Raw genomic sequence first — 27722 nt, forward strand, 5'->3', positions numbered from 1 at the left:
TAAATACTCACTCAATACTCAAAATGTGTAGTTTCATGCATCTGTTAAAACACTCGACTCCAGCTACATGACGCGCACCTGGAAACACTTCACGCAAGTCGAGCTGCCCGAGATTCACAGAATTTACAGAAAATGTTACATTTGTGTGATTTATATCGTTATCGGGACGATGGAATTCTTATATCGGGATATGAGATTTTGGTCATATCGCACAGCCCTACCGTTGCCTTCCTTTCAGATTGAAGCAACCTGGCTATTTTCCTCTGACATCACCTTTCTTCCTCATTCTGATGCTCACTTTAAACTTAAAGCTCTCATGACCATGTCTAAAAGTTTTAATGGATTTAGATGTTGCCATGTGATTGGTTCATCAGATATGTGGGTTAGCAAGCAATTGAAAAGGGTTACCTATGGGTGAATATACAGTTCCTTTTATATCTCAGATTATCAAAAAATCAATGCACATGTAAAGTGTGATTTTATTTAGTTATCAGAACACAAAGAATTATTACCCCACAGTGGGGGTGCCGTTGTGATGTGTCTCTGTTTTTGTTGTCCTCATTAGGTCAACATTGGCGCGTTTCCCCTCTGGATATTTTTTACACATTGTGCTGTGCGTACTGTGAAATCTGGAGAGAGAGAAAAAAACAACAACAATGTAATCGAATGCTTTGTATCTATTGTGTAGCCTGTTTTTGAATTAATAACTGTCGGTTTACATCCCCTTCAAAGAAAGCGAAGATGATTTGTTCAAAGCAGTAAACACTGTGAGTGCAACTTTCGCCAGTGTATCAGATGCATTTAGTGAAGGATGCTTTCATGTGTGATGTCTGAGCCTGCGTGTGTGCAGAGGGGGGAGTGTGTTAGGGGTTGGGCAGGAGATTTTTCGCTTTAATCTCCTAAATTAATCCGAACTCACATGTGGATATGAAAACTTATAAATTACAAATGCCTGCGCTGAAGTGTTGTGAAGGATGTGAGAGCGGAGATCTTTGACAGGAGATGCTAAAAAACCTTCCCCCTGAGCTGACAGATGTTTTCATTTCGTCAGATATTTTCGGTTGTCTTGAGACGAGGCTAATATCTCCTATTAATATTGACAAAATCGTGTAAGACCTTTGCTAATTCACAGCGTCGACGCTCTCATTTGTGTGATAAAGGCCTTGGGAAAAAGACCAGTGTGAGCGGGAGAGTGTGGGGAAATCACCCCCTGTTTCATTAATATTTCACCAACAATAAGGCTGGGTGTCACTCTTGCTCGTCACCACGGTAATGAGCGAGCGCTGCCCTCTTAAAGATCTGTTTATTATTCAGCTGGGCACAGCAAAGACTCAGAAGTACTGAATGGCACGATGTGTGAAAATCTCTCCCAAGGTCAGCCAAATGCAAATGGTGTGAATGATATTAGTGAAGCGGCAGAAGTTATTAGTAGGAATCATTGGCTGCATTAAACTGAGGGTGCTCATTTCAGTCGACATCGCTGCACACAACATGTTTTTCACTTTAGACCAAGAAATTAAGAATTAACATTTCAAGTGCTGAATCGAATCAGTACCTGTCAGCAGCAAGGTGTGTTTCCCTGATTACCTGCACATTTGCTGAATATCCCCCTGGTCCCTGGAGTCAATTAATCATACCGCCCTGTCACAGGTTAATAGTAATCTGCACTTGCACCTTTAGAAAATTTGAACACGAGAAGATCCGCTGTGTAGATGTGAGGAATTTTTACTCTTAAGCGCCCACTTTGTGGGAACTTCATGAACATGGTTTTACAGTACGTGATTTGAAATTTCTTAATATTGAATCATGCATGTAAAGTCGCATGTAATTTCCCTTCATGTTTTTTTTTCCTTTTTTCATTTCCATGTCTCCCACCTAGTGCAAAGTGAGCGATATAATTAATTACGCTGCCCCAAAAATACAAACACAAAAAATACGGCTTCAGTGTTTCTTTTGTACTTGATCAGAGTTAACGAGCCAATTTAACTCATTAAACCACCTGATTGTTCTCATGTAAATAGACCCGTTGTAACGTTTTAAAAATGAACACCTTTGTGAATGTAAGCAACAAATTGGGGCGTGCGGGTTTTATTTATAGAAAGCTGGTAATTAACTTGTGTGGGAGACACGCTAATTAAGGAAGAAGTGCTAACTGAATGCATCCAGTTTAGGCAATTTGTCAGCAGCGTAGTGCTTTATGAGGCAAAAAGCAACAAAAGATACATCATATAGTTTTGTTTATTACACGTAGTTTTACAATCCTGTTATATAATTTATGATTCTTATTAAAATCATATTATTAGAATTTAACTTGACATAGTACAGACATATTAAAGCTGTGTTATTAGCCTAAATGAGAAGCTCCTGGAACAATACATAAAGTGGTATTAACACTTGTGTAACAAAAAAAGAACAAATCTTGCACAGCATTACTAGTATTTGGCACCAAATAATATGCGTCTCAATAATATATTTCAGAGTAGCTGCTTGTAAGTTGTTTTTACTGTATAGTTGTTGTTTTGTAATACTGAGAGGCTATTTTGTTATATGAGAAAAGTTAACAAAGGGAAAAAGTACAAATGTATCAAAAAGGTTAGAGTGATAAAACTGCATGCATAGATCGGCTTCAAAGGTGTAAACAGGTTGAGCTTATATAAAGTAAGAATAAAGTATCGTATTGTAAATATTAACAGTACATTTGGTACTCGAATGTGATTGATGTTGCTGAGAAGTCCCTCGTGAATCTACTGGCAGGCTACTCAAAGTGTTTTTTTTTTCTTCTACTCACACAGCTAGGTGAAAGATAAATACAACTCTCATATGCACCCTTGTCATGAGTGAGCCCTCATCTGCTCAAAGGCATCTGGCCCAAGGTTATTCATCCCTTTAAAAGTCCATCCGTTACACGCTGTCAAGCTGTTTGATTCCAGTCCCGGCTGCGGCAGGGAGCAGCTCAGGTTGGCTCGCAGGTGTCTGGGTGCTCGCTTGGTTTCCGACATCAACCAGATCGCTCACCCAGTGGTCCCTCAGCTCATGAACTGCGTATAGCCCTCTGCACCCGTTACTATGACATCCATCCAGATCCTCATGGCCTCAGGGGACGGGGCCACCATATAGTAAAGCCGGTCATGAGTTTTCACGCAGAAGGTCAAAGATGGAGTGGGGCTCTGTGAAATCAAAGAGGAGGGGGATTTTATCGAGCAAAAACTGAAAGCTGCACCTGTTGCTTTTTCCAGACGTTTTTCAGAACAACAAAAAATATAAAAATGAGTTAAAACAGTTAAAACAAACTCTGGCTGTAGTCTGTTTCAAACAAAAAGTAAACTAAAAGAAAAATGACTTGAGCATGGTGAACCTTTTGTGGGAGAAGTTGAAATAATGACAGAATGACAAAAATATTCCAGTCTTATCTGAACCTTTAGATCCCCTGAAATTTTTAAAAGGCAGATATTTGTTAAATCTGCCTTTTGAAAAGTAAGTTACACAGAAATGTTGCTTTATACTAAAGTTGCAGTCTCTTTTTTAAAGGCAGTATTGCTTGTTAAAATAATGTAACATAATGTAAAGTAATGTATCTAATTTAAAATCTGTACTTAAAAATGATGGCTGCGATTTTAAAAAACACGCCGTATAAAGCGTTGTTCTGGAGTTTAACGCATCACACACAAATCCACCTTTCATGAATTTATACTTGATTATCATGCATGCAAAATATTATAGAGTAATCAATGAAATTCTGAATTGTAAGTAATGGACAAAGGAGTGTTTACCTTAGTGGCGCTGCGTAGGTGATCGTAATAAACCTCTTCAATCGCCTGAAAGTAAATGAGCCCTTTCAGCTTGGTCTCATGCTTGTCTGAGAGAGAGAAAAGGAAAATAAATATATTAAAAGACATTACATTACATCTTGTACTGATGCAAGACCTCTGCCAGCCCAAGCGCCTTACGGCAGAATCAGCCAAGGATACATCGGTGATAATATGAATGGACCGATTGCGTTTATTCTCACCTGAAGACGAGGGCAGACATTCAGTGACAAAATACATTTCACATTTTAATATGTGGTCTATTTTTCATGTTTTAGCCATTCAATCCTAATATAGGAAAGACTAAATATAAATAAAATAAATAACTGGGGTGAGTGTGAGTCCCAGCAGAAACGCGGATGGCTGAAGGATCAAGGAGCATAAAAGCTAAATGATATAGCAACTCATTCAAGCTAAGACTGAACTGTAAAAAAAAAAAAAAACTACACTAGTGTGACTTTAAGACTGTCTTCACTCTAAAACGCAGAAATTAATCTGTTGGTAATTTATATTTAAGTTTAACATAGTTTCAGAATGGAGCCCGAAACTGAGAGTTTGTAGCTGTTGCTGATTTTATAAAATTACATAAAACCATAATACACCATAAATACAAAGGTATGGGAAATTCACAGTGTAGATGTACATGTTGATTCCTTGAGTCCTTGGGTTTTATGTGCATGTTTCTCCTTTTTGTTATTATGACGTTTTTGGTACATTTTTCCATCTCACTTGACTTAATAGAACTTAATTCAAAGGCTCAAAGCAATTTATTAGTAAAAGCCAGATATTTTTTAAAGTGTGGGGTTTGTTTGTTGCATTGGATCACCTTACACAGAAATGCCCTTTTCTCTTATCTTAGTCCTATAACTTAAATCTAGATGGAGAAATCAGGCAAAAATGAGGAAAAAGGTGTTTAATGTTTTTTTCCCAGCAACACATAATCCATGAATAGGTATGAGCAGCGCCGTATCAGAGTAAAAGTTAATTAAAAGTGGGAGTCTATTTCAAGCTATGCCTGAAGTCTTTACCATCCTATTAATTTGACTTGTTTTCTTCAGTTGTACTTTCTGGATTGTCTCTGTGTTTTCCTTTTTTTTCCCCCTCCTGGCGAGGTTAAGAATTTTTATAAATCTTAAAAGGAAAGTCTCTTTTGAATACTACATTTGATCCTTCTGTTCAACATTTCCCTTGAAGCAGGTCAGACCTTCTGCCCAGTCCTTTGGATTTGTGTTCTGTACCCACAGGATGGCTTTAAGCGTTTTAAAATCACTAAGTGAAACCTGCATATGAAGCTCATCAGATACAGTTGATGGTTTTTTCTAGTTTGGGGCTAAACTATTCGCCGTTGAGTGTGAAGGAGTTCTTCAAATAAAATCTGCTAAAAGAGTTTCTGGATTCCAGTCTTGTTCAAATAAACAGTGGTCTATTTCATTCAGTCTCTTTCATGCAAACTGGAGTGCCCAACTGAGAACCAAACATCCACCAACAATTAAAAGCGGTCTTTTGAAATGCGTCCGGCACTTCTTCTTGCTTTTCCTTTTCCATAAAGTCAAATCTGCTTAGTAATGAGATAAATGTTTTTGAAATGTGAGTTTCGTTTTATTAGTCACGAACAAGCCAGGAGCTAGCCTCCTCCCCAAGAAAAACACATCCAGAGAAAGTATTGCATCTTATTTCATCACCGTCATCACCATCATCTTCGTCAGGAGTGAGGGGGTGAAAAGGCTAGGCAAGTGAGTGGGGAGAGCGAGAGGAGCAAAGAGAACGGGGTAATGAAAACACACTCGGGTTCTATTTTGAACTTGACTGTAAAATAATGGCTCAAAAACGCTTGTGAATTATTCAGAAAACGAACTGTTCTCAATTCGAATTCAGAGGGCAGTGTGATAGACGCCAATTACAAACTGGCTTCAGTTTCAACGCACAGGAACGAGGCGAAGAACTCCACAAAGGAGCGGCTTTAATTAGCAGTCGCTTGCAGGTGAATCAACACAGAAGTGTTTGGGACACTTTTACACTCATGTGTGCTTCTCAGAGGAGCCTCTGCACTGCTGTGGGGTGAATTGGATAAATCAGGTCAGGGTCTGGTGTACAGTAAGGAACCTTTCTACCAAATAAGGAACAGAGGGGTAGTTTGATCACTTAATGCTGAAAGTTTTTTCCGTGAATGAGGCTAGAGGCTAACTTGACACAATGTGATCCTTCTGCAGAGACATAGAGTCATCCTGTTAGTCCTTCATGCTGTGAAGTTTTGTTGGTGATGAAAGCACTGAGTAGTGTTTAACGGAGCTCAGCAGGAGCAAGAAGAAAGGGTGGATGAAAGTTTTTCACTTTAGTTGCTCTTGAAGTGCCATGTGAAGATACTGAAGTGGACTTTGAAAGACAAAGTGTAATTTGATTGGACAGATCCTACAAGCACGCTGTGTCTGCAATTTTAAAAGAAACTGAAAAACTGGAGTCAACAAAAATGTTTTATAAAAAACAAAGTGATGAATAATGGTGCTGTGATCCACTCAGGAGTGACTCCATGCCGTTTTCAAACCTCTAAAACATCTTTTAAAACATCCTGCCAGTTGTAAAAAGAAGCTTAAAAAAGTCATGATTAAACATGTTAATTGTAACAGTGCGTATCAGTGAGGACTGCCTCACGTGTCTCTGTTTCTGTTTTCCATCTTATATGGACAGCAAGACAACTGGAAGACAGTATGAGTGAACAAGAAATCTACCATTGCATGACCAGAAATCATCTTTAAGGGCAGGGATTTAATCAGAAAGTATAAAGCTTAAGAGGGTACGCAGTGACTGGACTGTATCATTGTACCATTATCATGCCAGTACAGCCATTATATATTTTTTAATGGTTTCATGAGTTTGATGGCATACTGAAAGCTGTGTTTTCTATCTCTGTCAGTCACTTTTTTATGTGATGCAATGTCTTGGTGTGTCTCTTTTTATTTCTGCTCTAACAAAGAGCTTGTAAGTTTTAAAATAGTCTTTAACTATACCTCCCCTTTGTGCACTTTTTTCAGTGTTTTCTTTTCTCTGAGCAGTTTTTTATCTTTAAAAGTACCTCGAGGGCGCCTGCATTCACTGCGTGTGTGAAACTGAACGAGCGCACTTGAAGAAAAGCTTCATTATAAATTGGATAGCTGAATTCACACTTAATGGGGCACTAGATCACAGGACAGAGGAGCTTCAAAAGTCCACTTTGCCAACTCTGAGCTGGAAATACCGGTGTACTTTAATGCTATAATATACTGCAACACAAAGAGATGTTAGTTTTCAAACATTTCTGTGATTTTTAAAATCATATCTAGAGAGTGATGATGGTTTCGTCTGACTCTTTATCTTGAATACATGTGCTCTGTTCGCAGACCTCTCTTCCAAAAGACTTAAATAACTGAGGCTCGGCTTTCTTGCGATGTTATTCAATAATTAAATAAAATAAAATTAACCATTGTTTGAGGGAAAACCTCTCCTCGTTCAGTCCTCACCCACGTAATAACAGAAGTTCCTCTTGAGACGGTCAAAAACGAACCAGCGTTTCTTCCAGGATTTGATTTTGCCGCCCATCTTCACCAAGTGGCCCTTGCACATTTTTTCAGTGAGGATGACAAAGGGGCAGGTGTCTATGTTGTGGCCGCATGACTCCACATGGGCACGCAGGTCAAACTCCTCCTTGCGGTTCGGCAGGTAGCGCGTCATTGGACGGGCCTGTAAAGAAAACATAGACACTGCGTCAGTGCTGCTTTTTAAAATTCTGGAAATAATCAGCAGAATTGCTTTCTGTGACTCAAGACTTCATGAGATAACTGGAAGATTTTCTTTCGAAGCTGTGAGGAAACAAGATCCTACTTTTTGAATACACGTGCTTACTGGTAATTTGCTTACTAATCAATATTTTAGTAACTTATTTTTACTCAATGATCATCTCTCATATGGACTATTGTTTGACGTCCTGGTCACTTGCTTGTCCAACAACACTTAAAACTATTGAAAACATTTATAAAAGAAGTTTAAAACTACTTGACAAAAAACCGACTTCCCACCACCACTGTCATGTGTTAAAAAAACATAAATTACTGAACTTCAATAACTTAGTGAAACTTAAAAGAGTGTGTTTAATATATAAAGTCTTACACTCCCTTGCTCCACCACCACTAAAGCAGTTCATTAGGCATAAAGAAAGCTCAGACAGGACCACTCGAGCTTCAATCCGAGGAGACTTGTTTATACCCCACAGACGGACAGCATTTGGGCAGAACGTCCTCTCTGTCAAGGGAGGCCATCTGTGGAACAGTCTTCCTCAACCCATTAGAGAATGCTCTACACTCAATTTGTTTAAGGCAAAGGTTAAAAACTGGTTATGGACAAATCAAGTGTGTGATCATGTATGAGTTGTATAGTTTTAATGTTTTATTTGGGAACAGAATGGTGTGTATGTGTAAGTTTGGTGATGGAGTTTTTATTATGAATGAATGATGAATTTTTATGAATTATTATGTCTATTTTTTATGCTTAAGGACAACAGATGGAAATTAGCCCTTGGCTATAATCTGGTATGTTTACATTCATGTAATTTTTTTTTTTACATTTATGTTCATTAACATGCACTGTCCTAAATAAATAAATAAACTAGTAATATTAAGAGTGAGGCCATACTACATTTTTGTTGTTCCTGAATTCAGATCAAACTAAACGTCATTGTGAATTAAACCTGCAGCTTATCTGATTTTTATAACCACAATCCTAAAACAATACAGTGTGATATTAAATACTGTTATCATTAAAGGTCTTTTGGAAGGGAACTTGTTTAATTCCAAGTGAAGATTTGTGTGTGGAAATTTGTGATATTGGGTTTTATAAATAAATCAAACTTAAATGTGTTCAGACACATAGTTGGCTCTTTGCACATCCAGAAGACTCAAGGCAACATTAGCATTCATTTGGCACCATGATCATCCGCCTGGCAAATCCACTACTTACCTTTTTTTTTTAGCTGTCTACCAACTCCTAAAGAAATATCTGGCTGCTTAGCTGCTAAATCGCCCACTGGATGGATGCTACCATTGTCTGACAGTAACATTTTGCACTGAGGAAGTAGTGTACAGTCTGAAACAGCTGTTTCATGCATGCAAATTTGATGCTGATAGGCAGGCCGGGTGATAACTGTTTGTAGTTTGGCTTTTAATCGGTTTTTCTTTTAAAAATAGTCATTACAGGAGCTAGATCAAAGCCTGCAACTCACAACAGCCTGATCTTGATGTGTTTCTCATCGAGTCTGCTGTGACGGACGCCGATAAACACTGATAATCAGCCGGGATTAAAGCTTGAATTATGTGTATATCATTCTCACACCACCTCCAATAATAACTTTCCCTCTGTTCTTCCACTCTCTCTCTCTCCACCCTCCCCTCCATTGTTTCCCCTGTCTCTCCCTTCCTTGACAATCTTTGATCTTCATATATACCCAGCCTCTCTTTAGTGTCTCGTCTCTCATCCTTTCCCCCAAGTCTCCTAACCCCTCCTCTCCTCCCCTCTCGTCTCCTCTCCTCTCTTTTCTTCCCGCCGCCCGTCTCCTCCTTCTGTTCCACTGACCTGGGAGAACTGCTTCTCTCTCATCTTCACCTCCTCCTCCACCAGCCTCTGCCTGTGGGCCGTCTCGTCCTGAAGCCTCCTCTCGGCCTCCTCTCGCCTCCTCCGCTCCTCCTCTAACATCTGCCGCCGAGCCTGCACCTCCCTCTCCTGGGAGCGTCGGGGCAGGAGAAAGAGACGCAGATGGAGAGAAGAGAAGAAAAAATAATGGGGAAAAGGGAGACGGGGAGAATATGTTAATGGTAGGCAAATATTGCAATACAAAGAAAATGACTGTCAGAAGATGCTCGTGAGAATTCAAGTCCCAATCCAGGGTTTTGTAAAATATATCCCTTAAGTCTGTGTATGGAAAAGTAAGCTTTGCTGATGTAAAATGATCCTTTGCAGCTTTCAGAAACTTACATATGGGTCTACTTTATTTCCACATGAGGAAATAATACAAAGGTAAACACAATAATTACAACTTCATTTCACCACATCTGAAGTTCACCGATCACTTTGATCACTTTGATCAGGTTTTTATCTGCTGAGCGAGAGCCACACGAGAGGTTTTGCAATAGCTCAAAGTTGGAATGTGTCGACTCTCAGTGGAACTGGAATATTTGGCGATTGCAGTCATTTATTTATTTTACAAAATCTGTGATCGGTGATATCATAAGAACTGTACTTTTTTTTTAAACTATTTTAATTTAGTGTAAGATGCGATTCTTTTTTGATACAATATGTCAGAGCTGACTGTGTAATTATTTTGCATCAACGTTGTTTTGATTATTCAGGATTCTATTGTGATATTCAGAATTTTGGTATGGCTTTAATGACTGATCACAAAGGCTGCAGTTTACTATCCGCGTCCTCCAGCCTGCAGCTGGTAGGAAGTGACTCCAGAGAAAAATTTCTCCTGATATATTGTGTTTGTGTGTAATAGGCAAAAGGAACATGGCTTGTAGTGTAAACAGGACTAGAAAAATCTTCATATAAATGTAGTCATTTTATCCATACAGCACTGGACTGACTCCAGCTATAACCAGGAATTATTATGTTTCCCTGGCTGTAAAGTCATGTTTCAATAGTTGTCACAAACACTAATTACTGTTACTTTCATACTGCAGATAGATTACATGCTCATAGCTAAAAATAGCATAAATACACTTCACTTGTGCAGTGTTTATTATGCCAGAGAGGAGGTGATTGCTTCAGGTCTGTCAGCTGAAACAAGGGCTGCAAATACTGATACTGTTGTCATTAATTTCATCAGCTGCCAATTATTTTCTTATCAATTAATCATTTTGTTTACGCAGTAATTGAACATAATAACATTTTTTTTAAACTGATGTAATTTCCAGCAGCTAAGAAGACAGACACAGACACAGATTTTTTTGTTTTTGTTTTTGAGCAACAGTGTAAGCAAGATTATTGGAGCTATAAAGACAACTAAACTAAAAAAAAACTGGGTGTATGGGAAAACTAACAATCTTGTTTAATAAAAAAAAAAACGAACTAGACCGTTAGACAGTAAAAACAGTATAACTGAATTGAAAAAAAATTATCTGGAAACAAAAAATATATAAACAATATAAAAATGTAAAAACTATAATAACTCCCGCATATGTGAATTAAGGATTTTTAGTTTTAAAAAATGGCAAAAACAGCTGATTATTTAAACCAATATTACCTACGATTAATGGATGTGACTGTTTGTTCCAGCTTTTGAAATAAAGAGGATTCCGATGTTCAGCCATGTTAAAAATGGAGCCTTTTTTTAATGTCAGAACTAAAAGTTGGGAACTCACTCTGTTCTCAATCAGTCTGGCTTTCTCCTGCTGCGCTTCCTTCAGCATCTTTTCCATCTCTTCTATCCTCTGGGCCTCTAAGCCACAGGCGCTACAAGACACAGAATAAAGGAGCATTTGATGACAAAAAGCAAAAAGCAAACAGACATGCGTGGAAACAAACACTGGAAACAGCAGGAGAGCCAGACACAGTCATTAACATCAGTAAACTTCACAAAATAACTGGAAACTAGAGCTGGCTGGTATAGCAACAGTCAGTGTACCTAGGAGACACGTGAGCAGGCGTGTAAGAAAACATGTTGTCACGGGAACAAAGCAGCAGTGACCCTTCTCCTGAGAGACAGGGCAGACTTGAGTGTTCCCATGGAAACAGAGCCAGCCTCTCACCTTTCTGGGGTACAGGCGGAGTTGCCGGTGGAGACGCTGGTCTCCATGCTGTCTGAGCTTTCCAGACTCAGGGTGTCATACGCCTGGTTGCCACTGGGTGGCAGCTGGTGATGCAAGATGGCGTGATGGACTGTGGGAGATGTATCTGTGCAGGCAGAGAGGACACAGAGTAAAGTGTGACAGACTTACACCACCCTCTACTGCTGGTGACAGGTCATTGCTACTTTTAGATGAAAATCGCATCCAGACAGCAAGGACACAGAAAAACACAGCCCCACCATAAACTGTAGTCAAAGATGGACATAGCAACTGTGACATCACCTACTGGTTTGTGAAGAGCTGTTCTGAAGCAATTTAAACGCTATGGCCTTCATCAGTTTTCTCTAATTGTTTGTTTTATTTAGAGAAAATTTTAAATGCCTGTATGAGAAGGTGTAATTCTAGGTTATCAGTTAGCACATTAAGGCGCGTACAAACAATTTATGGGCGCCCGCAAAACAATAAGGGAGTTTTTACACCTTCATGGTTAATTGCTTTGCAACCTTTGGATGTACCTTGCTGCATCCCGGAATACAGCAAACGTGGCTACGGGACGTTTTGTAGCTCAGAATTGCAGTGCACACCTTGTAGTCTTTATCATGACAGTGGACACACAAGCTGAGACTATGCATGGACTGATGGACTCTGTTACCTCTGCTCGGCAAAGCCAACTGCCTCCTGGAGTCCATCTCCAGTGGGTTTGACATCTCTCTCAGCGCTAAGTGCAACCCCTAAGAAACACATAAAAAGGATCAGGTGGAGTAGACTTTACAGTTTACTGATTACAGTTCAGCTGTGTGAAACTGACCTTTGTGGAAGCATTTTTCTCCTGTGTAGCACCACTGGAGTGTGGCAACAACGTGGTGCTTCTGTTTGATGAAACCTGTCCAACTTCACCTTCTGATTTGGACTTTGACAGCTGAGAAAGGAAAAACCGCTTACTCAATAAGTTCATAAATGTAGAATGCTTTGATTTCAGTTTAGCATTTTGTGACCTGCAGTTGAACAAGATGTTGATTTTCATGGTGTACTTTGTGTTTTGTGTTGTGACGCATTAAATTAAATATATAAATGTTTTGTTCTGTCCCATCCTAATTTAGCTCATATGTTGTCTGAAAGCATTGATTGTTACCTTAACCCTTTTCCCCACTAGAGGGCTTTCTAGTCTTAAATATATGAACAGTGGCATAACTAATGACATCTATATTGCTTTAGTGCCCTTTAGCAAGACTCTAAAAGGTGCCCGGAGAGCTTAAGTGAATTTACCTGCCCGTGTCTGCGTGTGGCAAAAGACTTTGCAGGCAGTGGTGGAGGGCATGGCTGAGGCTCTCCAGCTGCCATGATTTCCTGGTACCAGCGCTCAAGATTAAGAGGAGGCAATGCATTCCTGCTCAGCTCAGGTTGGCTCTGCGGTGATGTAAAGCGTTCAGGCAAAGGAAAAAGGGAGCAGCAGAGCAACAGCATCATTAACAGAAGCATCAGGCAGGTAGAAAAGACTACCGGCTAGTCCTTGTGATAATATCAAGCTAGGACAGAAACGAAGATCACAGCAATTCGGTGGATGGCTGCAAATGAACAAACCTGTGCAGAGAGAAAGGAGGAAGGACCACGTGCAGTTGTGTGGCATGAGAAGGTGGATTCAGAGGAGGCGAGTTGGAATGCTGGCATAGAGGAGGAGGAAGAGGAGGGATTGACTCGCTGCATCCCAAAGATCTGACTTAACTGACTGACTGTGATGTACTCCTTTACACAGACATAGAAGCATGACATAGACACAAAACAAATCGGAACATGAGCAGAGAGCAGAAGGTGAGGAATGACATCTGGAGGTAATGTTAGTATACTTTTCTTGGTTTTAGTACTATGACATATCAGAGAAACATATCAGAGTGTTGCAAAGAGCAGAAAAGAGATCTACCTCAGTTGGCAAAGCTGGAGTTACAGTGAGGGAGAGGCAGTGGAGAGCAGCAGGAGAGGAAGAGTGAGGCTGCAGAGAAGCATTTCCATACATCCTATAGACATCAGACATCCTGAGGTACTCCTGCATCGACAGCCACAGCAGAAGAAGGCTGAAGGAGCGGCACTCGCTTAATTCAAAAGACTCACAAAGCAAACCCGACGATGTTTCAACACACTCCACTACCCCACTGTCTGTGAAATGAATGTCTAACATTCATACAGTTTAACCACCAAAGCTCGTCTTGCAAGCCTCAAACAATCACAGGGCAGATGTAGAGAAAGGCAGAAAGTTGACCTACTGACAAACACACTGCAAGCTCGCTGCTGTTTGTCAGTAAACGCTACCACACACCGTCATGCCCATTTTTTTAAATTGCAGAAACACAAGAGTTAGGATCTGTTAGGCTCTCTCGAGATTTACCTCTTGTAGCCTGACAGGATATAGCTCGGGGGAGGGGATGTGAGAGGATGAGGAGGAGAAGGAGGCAGAGGAGGGACAGGGACTATGAGGAGAACCGTCCACATAAATAAGGTCGGGCTCGCTGATGTGAAGCAATTCCTGTTTAAAAAGTTGACCTGAGTAAAAAGAAGTTCCACTTTGCAGTAATTTTCCTCCAGCTCAGACACCACTGGTGGTTGTGACGTGATGCTTCGCATGTACCTGCTCACCTCTTTCATGCTGCCACCGGGCTTTGGAAAGTTTCTCCCTCCTGTCAGCGTGTGGTATTTCTTCTCCAGGGCGCACAGCATGTCTTGTTCCTGAAAGCCAGAACCAACATGGATATTCAGGTGTTGCGTAGCAAGTTATAATTGCATGTTTGAATCACCATATGATGTGTACGCAATGCACTTTAGAGTAGGTTATTGAACAGTGACAGGCTAACCTTTTGTAACAGATGCAAAGTCACTGTCCTGTCCTTTGCCAGCCTTTCACAGTCTTGAGATGCCTGTAACCCCAGCTGCTTTACCTGAGCTTCCAGAGCAGCCATCTTTTCCTGCAAATCAACACAACTAGTTTCTTCTTCTGGAGGTCAGCTTCTACACAAAAACTGTGCATGTTTTCTGCCATGTATCCCCACCTTCCTCTTGGCCACGCTGCAGTGATACTCGGCTCGCTCTTGGAGCAGTTGTGAGCTCTGAGCTTCCTTCTTCTCCTCTAGACGGCTCTCCTCTTCCAGCTGGCAGAACTCCAGCTCCTCAAACTGCTTGGTCCCAGACTCCAGAGCTTCAGCTTTCTGTGCACAAACAGAGAACTTATTGAAATCTGTGAAATGCTATTAAAGGGTGAGGCTGGTCATATCCTATGTAGTTTTTTTGTTAATAAAATGACAATGAAAAGACCAAAAAAACAACAACTATGTATTCACAACTTGGCACATGTTACTCCCTTGAGTGACACATTTCTTTTTATTTTCAACATGTTTGTTTATTTGCCAATGCATTATCTGGCAGCAATCCAGTGCATGTAAAAGATGAATGTAGCTTCTGGTCTAAACCTGCAATATTTCCAAAAACCAGCAGGAGGTGACTTCTCTAACTGCAAAAACAAACAAACTTCATGTAAAGTATATCTATCGGAAACTACCCTTCTGCTCACATGATCCATAACCTCAGTAAACACTTCACTTAAGTATTTATGGTCTCAATCACTAGGTAAATACAAAATACAACAACACAGCCCCAATTAGATTCAGAAAGGACAATGTATGCTTTAGGTGAGCTACTTTGTGGTAAACAATTCTCTAATGTATCAGCATGCAGTGTGTTTTTGTTTCACAGCGAGCTACCTCCTTTACGCCTGCTTTCAAAAATCTAAGATAGGACCACCTAAAACTCCTAAGCAGAGGCTTCAGAAACAGGAATTTATAAAGGAATCAGTGTTACCTGTAGGTTAGGTGCATCTGTTAAATACAGTTTAAGGAATAAACTGCCGCAAATCAATCAGCAGCTGAAAATATTCACTGACCACCACTTGCTAAAGAAACATAGCACAGAAACTGTCTTTGCCCCTTTAACCTTTTCTATTTGCTTATTTAATACTGTACTTAATAAGGCCTACTTTTGTGTAAGCAATGGTTCTTTCTGTCGATGTTCCTGGAAAGTCATTTTCTAGCTGACCATACAGGAGAAAACATGTAGCATAGTTTTTATGGACATGGACTATTAAACCACATTCTTCAAAAACCTGACTGTATTTTAAATCCTGCTGATACTTCCACACATAACTTTGCACATACCCACACACAATGCCATATTGGTTAGCTAAATTAAGGCTAAAGTTAGCAATGTTTGCACTAGCAGCCTTCTTTTCTTGCAGGATAGCAACTAAACATTGTTGCTGTCCAATAGAAGGGGCTGCTGGCTCACTAAACGTTGCCTGGGCTACTGAGGGCTCCCAGCATAACGTCTCAGACGTAAGTGAACAGTTTAAACAACTTACAACTCGTTAGCTGACTAGCATGTGTAGCAAGGTTGGGGAGTTTTCTTTGAGTATAACAACCTGTTTTTTTTTAGTCTTTTCTTTGAATTCATTGACAAAAGTGGTACAGGCAAGGCGACACACTGGAGTTGAAATTGGGTTTGAGTGAAAATTACTCAAGGTTTTCGAACTCATTTTCTACTAGAAGGCAAGCACATTTTAGAGCAAAGCTGTTAATAATATTAATATTTATTACTTATTGAGACTGACATTGTCAAGCATCCAGAATGAGGGAATGGCAGCGAATAAGCAGCAGACTAAAACCTGCTGAATGAGATTCCTTTTGTGCACTGACGATTACAGGTAACATTAACATGATAAACCTGGTGTATTTGATGAAGCACAAGAGAAAATGAGGAAATGCACAGACTTATGAGTAGTTCTGAGTGCTTCAAGACAGAGTCAGTGTCGCTTCTGTGCAGTATTGCAGTATTCTGTATATTATAACTCACTATTGCCAGCCTGTGGGCTGCGTGAGAACACTGACCCTGCTGAGCTGCTCCTGTAACTGTTCCCTTAGAGACAAGGGGCACTTATCAAACTGCCTCTTCAGCTCATTGTACTCATTCCTCTGCTTTTCCAGGGCCTTCCGCTCAGCCGACACATTAGCCCTCCCCTAAAAACACACAGAAATACACACACACACACACACATACGTGCACACAGTTATGCCCACATTCAGACACACGTACAACACCAAGGAGAAAAATAAAATCACGGGTAACTCAAATTCATGCAGTCAGGCTTGGAGGCTAACTGGTAATCAAGGCAAGTTAGAGAAGATTTAGAGGAACTAGAGGTTAGGCCAAGCAGAGGTGTTATGCATTTAAGATGTTTAGAGTATTTGGTAAAATGTAATTATTAAATATAATTAAAAGAGCTTCTGCATATCTCATAAGCACTTTTGATCACATTCGGCAAGACTTGAAGTTGTTCTTTTACTCTGTGTTTTTTAAACAGATGTGTGCATGTGTCTCTTGTGTTTTCGACATAAGCAGTGCAAGTCAGCTGACAAGATTGTCTATATGTAGATTTTAGTGTATCTAGAATATTTGCATATTCATGATGAATGAGTGAGATTCACGTGTTCAGATTCAAGAACATGTTATTCACGTGCAGTTTGTACATGTAAAATCAACGCCTACTGGATTTACGCCCACCTTGTCCTTCTCTTTCTGGGTGGCCTTGTCCAGCTGGTTGAGTTTGAGCTGTAGCTGAGAGATTATTTCATTTTCAGCCTCCACCTGCTCCTGTTCTGCCCGCCACTCTGCCTGCAGCAGGGCTTGCTCCATCTCCACCTACAGACAAATATGGAGTCAGAGTCTGCAAGTTAAACAAATACTATAAAGAGCTTCTGCTCCTCTTGCTGCATTGGTGAGTTGATCTAAGAGCACGCAAGCTAAAAGGTGAAATATTTCATTAATGGTTATAAACGGCAGTGTACATGTGTGCCTGCTGACCTCATGTTTGGTCTCTTGCAGCTGCTGCTCCAGCTCACTGACTCTGTGTTTCAAATCATCAACCCTGGCCAGGATCCTGTTCCTCTCCTCCTCCAGGTAAATCTCCTCCTGTCCAGCTAACAGCTCTTCACACTGAGTGCAGATTTACATATTAATAAAAATAACACAATTCAGATCAGCCACATCATTTAACACTAGGATGTGTATTTTACCTCTTGGTGCGTGCTCTCTGTGCTGCTAGACTCCTCTCTCTGGATTTCCTCGTCGTTCTCTCTCACCCTCTGGTTTCGGCCGTCTCCCGGGAGAGCCATCCCCCCTCTCGAGTCTGAACAAAGTCCTCTACCAGCACCCAGCAGACCACTCTTCTCCAGCTCCACAGAGCCGTCCTCATGATTATACTCTGCGCACAAATTCAGGATGGTCTCCAGTCTCTGTCGCTCCTTTAGAAGACATGCAAAATGTAAGCACGGCTGATATTAGAGATCACTGTATAGATTCGTGTCCTTGAGTGACATTGTCCCATTTAGGCAGCTGTCCCTCTGCCGCTGGCATGGAACAACAGTAACCCGATAGCAGCGGGGCTGAAGCTGATGCAGACTGTCTCTCGGGAGGGGGCTTCTTGGTCAAACCTGTCTGAGCTGCTTGAGTTGTTTATGAAAACACAGTCTGCTGTAACTAAGAAATCCCAACAATGCAAGATCTGTGTGTGCTGGATGAATGTATTGCGGTAGATGTTGCACTTTTTTACAAACTTATTTTTTGCCTACTGCATCATCTCACATGGTTTGAACTTGTGGCCCAGTGTTGTCTCTCATTACAGCAGACAATAGCATGTTTGCTTTAATACTAAAATGATGTGGAGTATGTAATCATCATTCCAGCGAGGAGTCTGGCAATACGAGGTACAATTGTACCCAATGTGCTTCTTCCTGTACTCTGCTTTTGTCTGCTACATAAAAAAATCAGCCAGTTAAAACCACCAGCTCTGTTGTTGCAAGATTTACCCCTCAGACTGTCTGAGGGAAAAAAGCAGTACTGTGAAAACTATGAAATGACATTCTAGATTAGGAAAAGGGGCTAAATATATAGATATAAAGTCAACGTAAACCATAAAATGGTTTTATAGATTGTAACGCTAATTATTTTAAGCTATATGTTATTACATTTTTAATACAAGTGAGCATAGTAAAGCAGGTTTTAAGTTGATGATTCAACATTAATTCTTACTTAGTTTCACCCTTAGTTTGCATCAGTAGGCACAATACAAATTATTTTAATACCTCTGAGATGTTGTCTCATGGAGCACAGTTATTCTGAAAAATATGTATTTACATAAATATCTTAGATTTTCAGATCTCCAGATGCTGGAGAATCTAGATTTTCATTAACTTCATTAACAAGCGACCAGTTTCTCCACTTCACCACAGTGTCTGCTTCACCTAAAGGTAAATGCGTTTCATTATAAAGAAAAAATGGGGAGTGCCCACATTTCATAAACCCGAAGAAAATTTAGCATATGCACTTTATAACAACATTTCCACACACATATTAGTAAATGAGGGCCACTGTCAGAAGCCATGCTTGTTGGTTGTTTTTTATAATTGTAATATTGTATAATATTTTGTCCAATAATTGTCCATGAGGTAATTTTTGCAATGATCTCCACTCCTGGGAGGATTGGCAAGTGTCTTGAACGTTTACACTAGTGAATAATCTTCCTCACTGTAGAACGATGGATTTCATATTGAACGAGTGTGTACTTTTCTGTTCCACGTGACTGTATGAGTTGTTACTATAACCAACGAAGCAAATGCATGAATTTCATGTCTTATAAAGGAAACTTTCTCAATTAACTCCAGCTCTCTCTCAAAAATACCCTGTGGCCACTTCTCAGTGGAAGTGGTGCTAAAATTAAATTCTCTATTGCATTACTTCCTCTCTGACAATGCCCTTTGCTTTTCCTGAGAGATAACCTGCAGAATAGGGTTTTAAAGTGCAGGCAATATTATAACTATAGGTGGGTTCTGCATCTGTGCCAACTGTGCCAAGAGTGTGGCTTGCCAAATATAGGAATGTATTTTACTGAGAGGATATCCTCCTTTTGTCTGTCCCAGCAGGTCTGCAATTTGTGTGTTTTAGGGTTTAATGCAAGATTATGATACTAAAAAACAAGAACGTATTAAAGGCCCTGAAAATGTTTCTCTACATGCCAGTGGGGTTTGTTAGCGCCATTCTACTAAAGAACCAAGACTGTGTGGTAAAAACGAGAGGGCAGGAGAGAATCACTGCTCCAGCTGACACTGGGAGAGAGCTGGATTATCACAGGGCTGACACACAAAGACAGACAACCATTCTTGCTTAAACAAGTTATAAATCTACCTAACAGACAATAAACCAGGGCACGTGGACAAAACCCATGCAGTTACAGATACTGAGGGAAACGAGAGAAAAATAACAGGCAGGTCTGAGCCCAGGACTGGCTTTGAAGCGAGATTGCTAAACACCACATGGCAACACAGATCAAAGCCCCCGGAAAATTAATGTAAAAAGAAAAATAAAAAAAACTTCTAGAAACTGCTAAAGCTCATAATTTAACTTTTCATTCTTAGTAGGAGCCAGGTTTACACTTAAGGCACTTTTCCAACCTTTCTGCCAAATTAAGCCAAAAAAATCTTTTTAACCTCTGATCAGAGTCCGGCTATCCCACACTGGCCTTCATGCAAATAAGCTAATGAGCCAAACCTCTACATAATTATTATCTGACTTTACAATAATTAGTTAATATTACAGTTGCCTATTAAAATGGTCACAAAGTGGTTGGTCGAGTCAGAACATATGATTTCTATATGTGTGCTATTACTCAGTAAAGTTTCATAAAGCTTCTGCATAGGAAGGTGTTTGACAAAACAGCAAATGATACTGCTTTTAGCTTGTGAAAAACTAAAGTCAAATACTGGAATTAAATTAAAATATATATACACATAGATATAGATTTTCCACTTATGTAAAGTCCTCTTATTTCTGTCTTTTCACCTGCTTTCTTGGCCCTTTTCTTACTCTTTCTTCATGCCTGTCAAGCCCGGCATTGCCATATTACACTTGCACTTAAGAACAATAACAAAAATGAACAAGAGGAGCCTAAAGAGAGTATATAGTGCTCATTTTGGAAAAGGAAATATATTTGACACAATAGTGAATTCAGATCCCAATTTTGATTCCAAGAGCTGCCAGACAAGACAGGCTTATAAAGAAATAAATTCAAATATAGATCACAAGGGAAAAAAACTAACCAGCACACGCTTAGTTCAAGAAATATCTGTTCTTTAACTCCTTGGGTAGTAGGCAACGTTGTCTACACATGACACTGCAGGTGACTCAACACAATTCTAGAGTCGCTCAAGTAGTAACTATTTTATTTGTTACCAGAAACCCTTTGGGTCCTTAAATAGAGTGCGGACATGAAGGCCAGGCAGCGACCAGCCGCTGAGGTGGGCGCTTCAGCTGTCACTAAGCCGGCAGGATGAGGTGGGGCTGATGTATGGGGGTTGGGTAGGGGGTGGTGTGTGTGAGGAGTAGACTGAAGATGGATTACAAGTATACGATCTGTGATCGAGTGTGGGTACAAATAGGAAAGAGCCTTGAGTCGAGCGCAGATAGCTTTGAAAGTAAAAGCAGCTCATTCTCTTGGTAAATAACCAGCCCGACCCTCCGCTCTGGACCCCAACACTTCTGGAAGAATGTTCACTCCGTGTCATTCGGGCCACATGGGCTGACCATTCCAGTAATGCTCAGAGGAGATGAGCTGCTGGAAGTATGCAACAGGATTTAGAGAAGACATGAAAGCAGACATGGAGTCTGCTATGCCAGCAGTGCCTCTTCTACTTAACTGTGTTTATGCCCTTTATAGTCATACACTTTGTTATCCCTGTAGTCTTAGTCTTCATTCATAGTCCTGTGTTGTTTTTATTGCTGTGTATGAAGCTAAAGATCTCTGTTCATAGCGTGGAAAATAAACCAAATACGTTTATTTCCTTTCTACAATCAAACAAGATTCAAACACTGCTAAAAAGAGATTGAACACTGCACTTATACTTGTTTCCACAACTGCAAACCAGTATTGATGTTCACTTACCAGTTTCTCCATTTCCTGCTCACGCAGCCTCTCCTCTCTCTGCCAGCGATGGTATTCAAGCAGCTCGTCCTCATTGTCGCTGATCTCAGAGATGCTGTTTTTACGTTCCCGAGTGTATGGTTTTGGAAGATTTGGGTCCTTGCCGGATGATCCCTTGGCAGTCGGAAAAGAAGTCTTTCTTACGCTATGAGGGCTAGCGACAGGAGACAAGCCAGATGCAGAGCCTAAGCTTGAGACCATGGCATTTCCTGGCGCAGGCCTTGACTGCCTGCTTCCCTGCTCCTTCTCCAGCCCAGGGAGTGGTGATGGACTCTGGGCATACAGTGCCCGCATGACTTCTGCTTTTGAAGGAGTCGTGAGTTTGCGGTTGCCCTGGGGGCTCTCTAGGATGGGGTTAGCATTGAAGCCCTGTGAGGGAAGGGGCAGAGCCGAACCCTGCGATCCTGAGGTCCCTCTGCCGGGCACCCTCAGGGCGGTGGACCCAGACGAGTCTGGAGTAATGACCCTTTGAGATATGTCTACATGGGAAAGAGACTGAACCTGCTCTCGCAAGGGGCTCTGGGATCTCTTCTGTAGGGTGGAACCCCTTAATTGAGGGCTTGACGGAGTCTTTGGGTAAAACTTGATGGATGATGGTTTGTGGCTTTGGCTTAAGTTTTCTGCGCTCTGTCCTGACCCCCTGATATGTTGTGTGGGGCATGATGTTGCCTCTGCCCTTGCGTTCCTCAGAGGCTTTGGACTCTCCTGGGCCTTTTGACTTCCACTGGTACCACTTGCAGCCACAGAGAGTGAGGGCCGTGGATGCGGGACAGGGGTGTGATTGGTATGAGGTAACCGGGCAGGTGTTTTGCTGTCAAGGTTATGGCCCAGGAAGCTGCTGCTGTTCTCATAAATTGAGACATCTATTTTGGAGTTGCTAGTTCCATTGAGCATGTCTGGGGGAACGGGATGTTTACCAATCCCCGGTGATGATGAAGTCTTGAGCACCAAAGAGTCCTGCAAGGTTTTTGCCATACTGTTAATTTTGGAGTCATGGTTCCCATTCAGAGCCTTATGGGGGTCTGCAGGAGGAAGACAGAAACACTTGTGCATGAGCATTCCTGCTGAATAAAGGGAGAAGACAGTTGAGCAAACACATAAACACTCAGTGTGACATCTTTGTCCTTTTGACCTCCACCATGCCTCAGGACAGCTCCAGGACACAGAGGGTCAGTCCACACAAGGAAAAACACACCCCGCCTGCGCATGTTGTTGCACACGCACATTCATACATAGTGGCTTAATAGTGATAAATGTCTTGGAGCCCATAGGTTCCTGTATGAACCAGTGGTCGGGATGCTCCTTAGCTGTGCTGCAATCCTAAAGGGATCCAAAGCAGCTAAATATACATCGACAGCCATGTACCTCATTCAGAGCAGATGAAATCAGGGTTTGGTCAGGAAAGAGTGAACACAGTGGGCAGGGTGTGGCGGCTCTTACTGTTCAGGCACTGACAGCCAGAGCAGTAAGGTCAGAGGAGAATAGATTCTAAATATCACCTAGAGCACAGGGCAGCAGTTACAGTAGGCGGTGGGCCAGAGTAGTATAACATAACACAAATGTAAGTGTAACAGCTGACATATTAAAAGCAAGAAAAGATTACAGCAATCTTTTTGTGCAACGAGGTCACACACTGAGCGAGAATCACAGATTTAAGTGGAGTAGATCACAATGTAGGCCACAGATAATTAGCTCTGAACAAGCTATTTCTGCATCCTGTCAAAGATAATAATATTTCAGTCAAACGTCAAGACTAGCAGGGCTGAAAATGTTTGACTTTTTCGCTTTTGCAACAAGTATCTCAGTCAGATTTTGTTTACTGCTTAAAATCTCACTAACAAGGATCTAAGCCTTGATCTGTGGGTATTTTAAAAAGGCAACCACCTAAAGTTTGATGTCTGAATGTCATTCTACCCAGACATCCGGCCTCTTAATCACTTTAAACTAAACAGTGTCAAATTGTAAGGCACCTATTCAACTTTAACAGGAACTGATTGACTTTTACAGCAGGAAATTATGACTCCAAAGTGGTTTGTGTGCCCAAAGCATTTGCTCTGCCCAGAATAGCTGCTGAGCAAACTGTGCAACCCTCATACACACAGTTGTTGCAACAAGATTATATTAGGAACACAGGAAATGTTGGAATGGTGTTTGCATTTAATAATCATTAAAATGGGATCTTTACCAGATGGAGTTTTTGTGGCGCTCAGCCCGCGGGTCCCCTCTGGTAGCATGCTCTTCATCCTCTGAGCCTCTTCGGGATGGTTGAAACGGAAAAAGGCCGACTGACCGAAGCACAGCATGCACCCTGCCAGGGGAGGCGGCCATGGACATACAAAACTTTATTTGCTGTCAACATCATTCATATCACAATAAATCTACAGCAATAAAACTGGACTGTTGTTAATCTATGTATTTTTTCCAAACATTATAATTTAATTTAGATCTTACAACTTTATACTTTTTACAGACCACTGCATGTGTCCTACAGTATGCAGACCAATTCATGCTTTCCTTTGTCAGTAATCGGTGCACTGGAAGGTGAGTGAGGTGTGATTGCAAACCACCAGATGAGGTGGTAAAATAAAGATTTCTTTCTTTTTTGATGATGAAATGCCGAGTTTGAACCTCCTAAACAAAGTTTTGACTTGTTAACTAACATGAGCTGACTAGTTCAACTTACATGTAATTAACCGGTAAGTGAAATCAGCTCCTCATCAGTAGCTTGCATTTCTGGAGTCTTTCAAGAATCCCTGATACTCCTGAAGTTTTGTACTGATATTCCACACGAAGTTTAACATGTAGCTGATCCTTTAGAGTCCATAGACCCGCATCGTTGTTCCTTATGATGTATAAACAAAGCCATTTCCTCCATTTACGAGTACTGGTCTTTTTCAGTTGTCCTTTGAATGAAGCAAAGCCTGAAGTATTCTTGTTCAGCAGCTGCTGCCTCCACACATACCGGCTTCAAATGACATTTTGGTATAGCTGCTGGCTTGGATCTTATAGAGAGGGGACTGAGGGGGGTGGGACTGTAATGTCTTTTTTTTTTTATAGCAACTATGCATGTTACCGGAAGGGCTTGGAATTGTTTTGTCATCATGACGCCTGGCAGTGTTTTTATCAAGGTAGCCTTAATTTAGACATTCGGATACTCAACATTTTATTTTCTATTGCGGCTCTGCAAAAGCAACTGTTTGCCCTACTCAGTCTGTCACCATCAGGTTTATATTTTGTATTTTGGTAAAACTGGTAAACAGGGTAAAGAGCAGTTATTTTAGTTACTTAAGCCTGTGACGGTGCTACCTTGAGTAAGCCGATAAGGTTTGGTGAGGCGAACGCCATCTGCTGAGCACTGGTTTCCACATGGGTACAAGGTGATGTTGCCTCCCTGGTTTTCAATGTAGCAATGCTTAGCTGCGATGCCGGGGCCCTGCAGGGGGATATCTGTCCCCTCACTGCCCAGCGTGGTTTTCCCTGCAACAAGAAAGAAAAACATCTGTCAATAATTTTGGAGAGTCATGTGGTTCGAAATACATTAGTAAAACATTCTTAGACCTGCAGTTCAAAGCCAGTGATGATGTGAATTGAGTCACAAATGGAACCAGCTTATGAACTCATGTTAAATAACAGGTGTAGGTCTCAGGAGGTGTGTTTAGCCTGACAGATAACAGGGATCTCATCAGTGGAAATTAATACACCCATCTGCTGACCCTGGTGTGTTGTTCTTAGGTTATCAGTTACATTTTGTCTGTAGGTACAGTAAATATAGCCTGACACAAACACATACTATATTTATATTTTAGCACAGAGGAAATGGAGCACACACACACAAATCCCCTCTTTTCTCTGGGGTGCCACAGCCTCTCCTCTCTCTCCTGTGAAATGTTAAGGCTCGGGGGAAGACAGAGACAAATGGTGCAAGGAAATCACAGGCAGCATTTGTAAGTGTGCCTCAGTACAAGTAACAACAACACGCTCAGAAGTTAGTGTGTCATCAGTCACTGTCACTTCATTACTCTTGACATTCTGTGCTGCTTACTTATTAAAGAACAATTGCCTCACGTTTGGCAATTCCACTTAAGGAAGTGTCAGTAAAATACAGTAGACTCCACTTATGATTATAATTCTCCAGTTGAGACCCTAACTGTCAACCAAACACACAGATATATTCTCAAAACCACACACACACACATAAGGGTTGTGACCTTCCAGCAGTGGTAGTAAAGTGATGGCTGTGCTCAGGCGTCCACTTCCCAGGCTGACCAGGTGGGGGCGCTCTGCCTGGACTTTGAGGGATTTGCCTGTTTCAATCAAGTCGAGCGGAGTGCTCTGTTAAAATAATAAAACATCATCAGAGTTATTTTTACACAGCATAAGGATCTGTTTAAGACAATAGTAGTGGGTAATATTTGGATCTGTATGCATGAAGTAAACAGCGTGTCACAACATAACATATAGCATGTAATTAAGCCTGAGTTGGATTGCACTACAGGCCTCACCCAGTAATGTGGCTTTTTTTCTCTCCCATGAATAAGATTTACAGATGGACAAATTCTTATGTGTTGTACATGGCATTAGTTCAATAGTCAGCTACATTTTGTGATGCTGGAAATAAATCCGTGCACAACCCAGATGTCTGTCTGCAGCTGGGAAACACTGGGATCATTTTAATAGGATAATGACTGATTTTATTTGGCAAAGTCAGACGTATTTGTTAAAAAATAAAGAGTTAAAAATAAAGAGTTGTAGAAAGAAAGTCAGAAAAGTTAGAGCAAAAGCACACTTACATTACTACACTTATAGTCTTGTGCTATAAAACCAGATATGCTTGCTCTGAAAGCTTGCACTAATGGATGTGAAGCTGATATTACTGCTATGCTCCTGCTTTTAAACGCGTAAACCTCTCAGTAATGCTGAATAAAGCTGACTTACAACAGATGCTGCTAGTAAAACAAGTTACAATTTATCTTAACTTGTGTCTGCTATAAATAGTCAGTGGCACCGCAGGAAGAAATGCCTCACCTGTAAGACCTGGTGCGTTTGTCGCCCATGCTCCACTTTATTCCTGCTCATGCGGTCCATGTCGGCTGGACTGGCAGAGTTATCCGACTCATGAAGGTCCTGAAGCGCAGAGACAGAGTGGCAGGGCATGAATGGGAGCACTGGGAATACTGCTACTACAGTTGTACTACAATGAGAACAGTGCTTTCCATAGAAGCTCTTCTGTCCCAGTTATAAGCCCATGTGACCAAACCGTTGTACAGAGTAATTGTTTCTTCAGAACTAAACACAGAGCAATCCATCAAGAAAGCTGCTATTGATTTATGCCTCAGCCTTTAAAAAAAAAAAAAAAACGTTCGAGAATGAGAGCAACAAACACAACAATAGCAACCACAGATTTTATGTGAAATGTGCTTTGGATATATAGCAGAAGGTTTGAGCTGGCTCTGCAGGTGCTTTACTCATCAGGGGTCAGATGACTGCTTCGTCTGGCTGTGGTGAGTCACCGTGATCTTACAAACAAACAGTCCAAACTGTCTGCAGAAACATGTTGCAGATTAGAGCCGGCTGTCTGCTCGTCTTCCTCCAGTCAGACAGGAGAGCTACAACAAGCCATGAGGACTAGACATGGCTCAAACAAACACGCACAAACACATAGGCAGCCCGGATGACTCATTCATATTTCCACTAAAAGCTCCCATCCGCATCTTTCACTATCACTTGTTTTGCCATCTGGGCATCTAAGCAAAACTAGAGTAGACGCAACTACCTTACTATCTAATGTCTGTTGTGTCTACCCGAGGATGAAAAGCTGCTGTGTGTCGTGCTTGACTCTTGGTTTTACATTTCAAAGTAGAGCTCAACGCCGCCAGTGCCACTGTGCTTGAATGATTCGGTTTAAACTCTGTGACATGTCTTGCGGTGTTTGTTATAGTGCACAGAAGACACGTCATTCCCACAGACACTTTTTTAAGGGCCTGAGCTCTTTGTCGGCCTATGTTGTCATCACTGATTAATTAAAAAAGATTTAAA

At 41.1% G+C, this 27722-nt stretch overlaps 1 protein-coding gene across 5 annotated transcripts in view; it reads right to left on the reverse strand.

Annotated features, from left to right (window-relative positions):
* Positions 1–2466: 2466 nt before the first annotated feature.
* Positions 2467–27722, reverse strand: part of phldb1a (pleckstrin homology-like domain, family B, member 1a) — a 29149-nt gene continuing 3893 nt past the window's right edge. For 2 of the 5 annotated variants that reach the window (XM_085364447.1, XM_085364446.1), the window contains exons 2-25: positions 26712–26810; positions 25895–26018; positions 24993–25163; positions 23872–23994; positions 21648–22708; positions 17728–17955; positions 17516–17647; positions 17216–17353; positions 16543–16671; positions 14656–14811; positions 14461–14571; positions 14246–14335; positions 13998–14135; positions 13536–13658; positions 13199–13360; positions 12884–13024; positions 12426–12536; positions 12270–12348; positions 11579–11723; positions 11192–11282; positions 9405–9551; positions 7301–7520; positions 3771–3856; positions 2467–3167 (exon numbers count right to left, since the gene is read on the reverse strand). In XM_085364447.1, coding sequence (XP_085220573.1) covers positions 3027–3167; positions 3771–3856; positions 7301–7520; positions 9405–9551; positions 11192–11282; positions 11579–11723; positions 12270–12348; positions 12426–12536; positions 12884–13024; positions 13199–13360; positions 13536–13658; positions 13998–14135; positions 14246–14335; positions 14461–14571; positions 14656–14811; positions 16543–16671; positions 17216–17353; positions 17516–17647; positions 17728–17955; positions 21648–22708; positions 23872–23994; positions 24993–25163; positions 25895–26018; positions 26712–26771 — 4107 coding nt within the window. In that variant the 5' untranslated portion in view covers positions 26772–26810 and the 3' untranslated portion in view covers positions 2467–3026. Of the gene's footprint in view, positions 3168–3770; positions 3857–7300; positions 7521–9404; positions 9552–11191; positions 11283–11578; positions 11724–12269; positions 12349–12425; positions 12537–12883; positions 13025–13198; positions 13361–13535; positions 13659–13997; positions 14136–14245; positions 14336–14460; positions 14572–14655; positions 14812–16542; positions 16672–17215; positions 17354–17515; positions 17648–17727; positions 17956–21647; positions 22709–23871; positions 23995–24992; positions 25164–25894; positions 26019–26711; positions 26874–27722 lie in introns of those variants that run through there. The other 3 variants (XM_085364445.1, XM_085364448.1, XM_085364449.1) reach the window with 3 other exon arrangements.

Source organism: Diplotaxodon limnothrissa, linkage group LG10 (genome assembly GCF_057381915.1).
Source record: "Diplotaxodon limnothrissa isolate DT_005_m linkage group LG10, D_limnothrissa_male_GT1.1, whole genome shotgun sequence".
NCBI lineage: Eukaryota > Metazoa > Chordata > Actinopteri > Cichliformes > Cichlidae > Diplotaxodon > Diplotaxodon limnothrissa.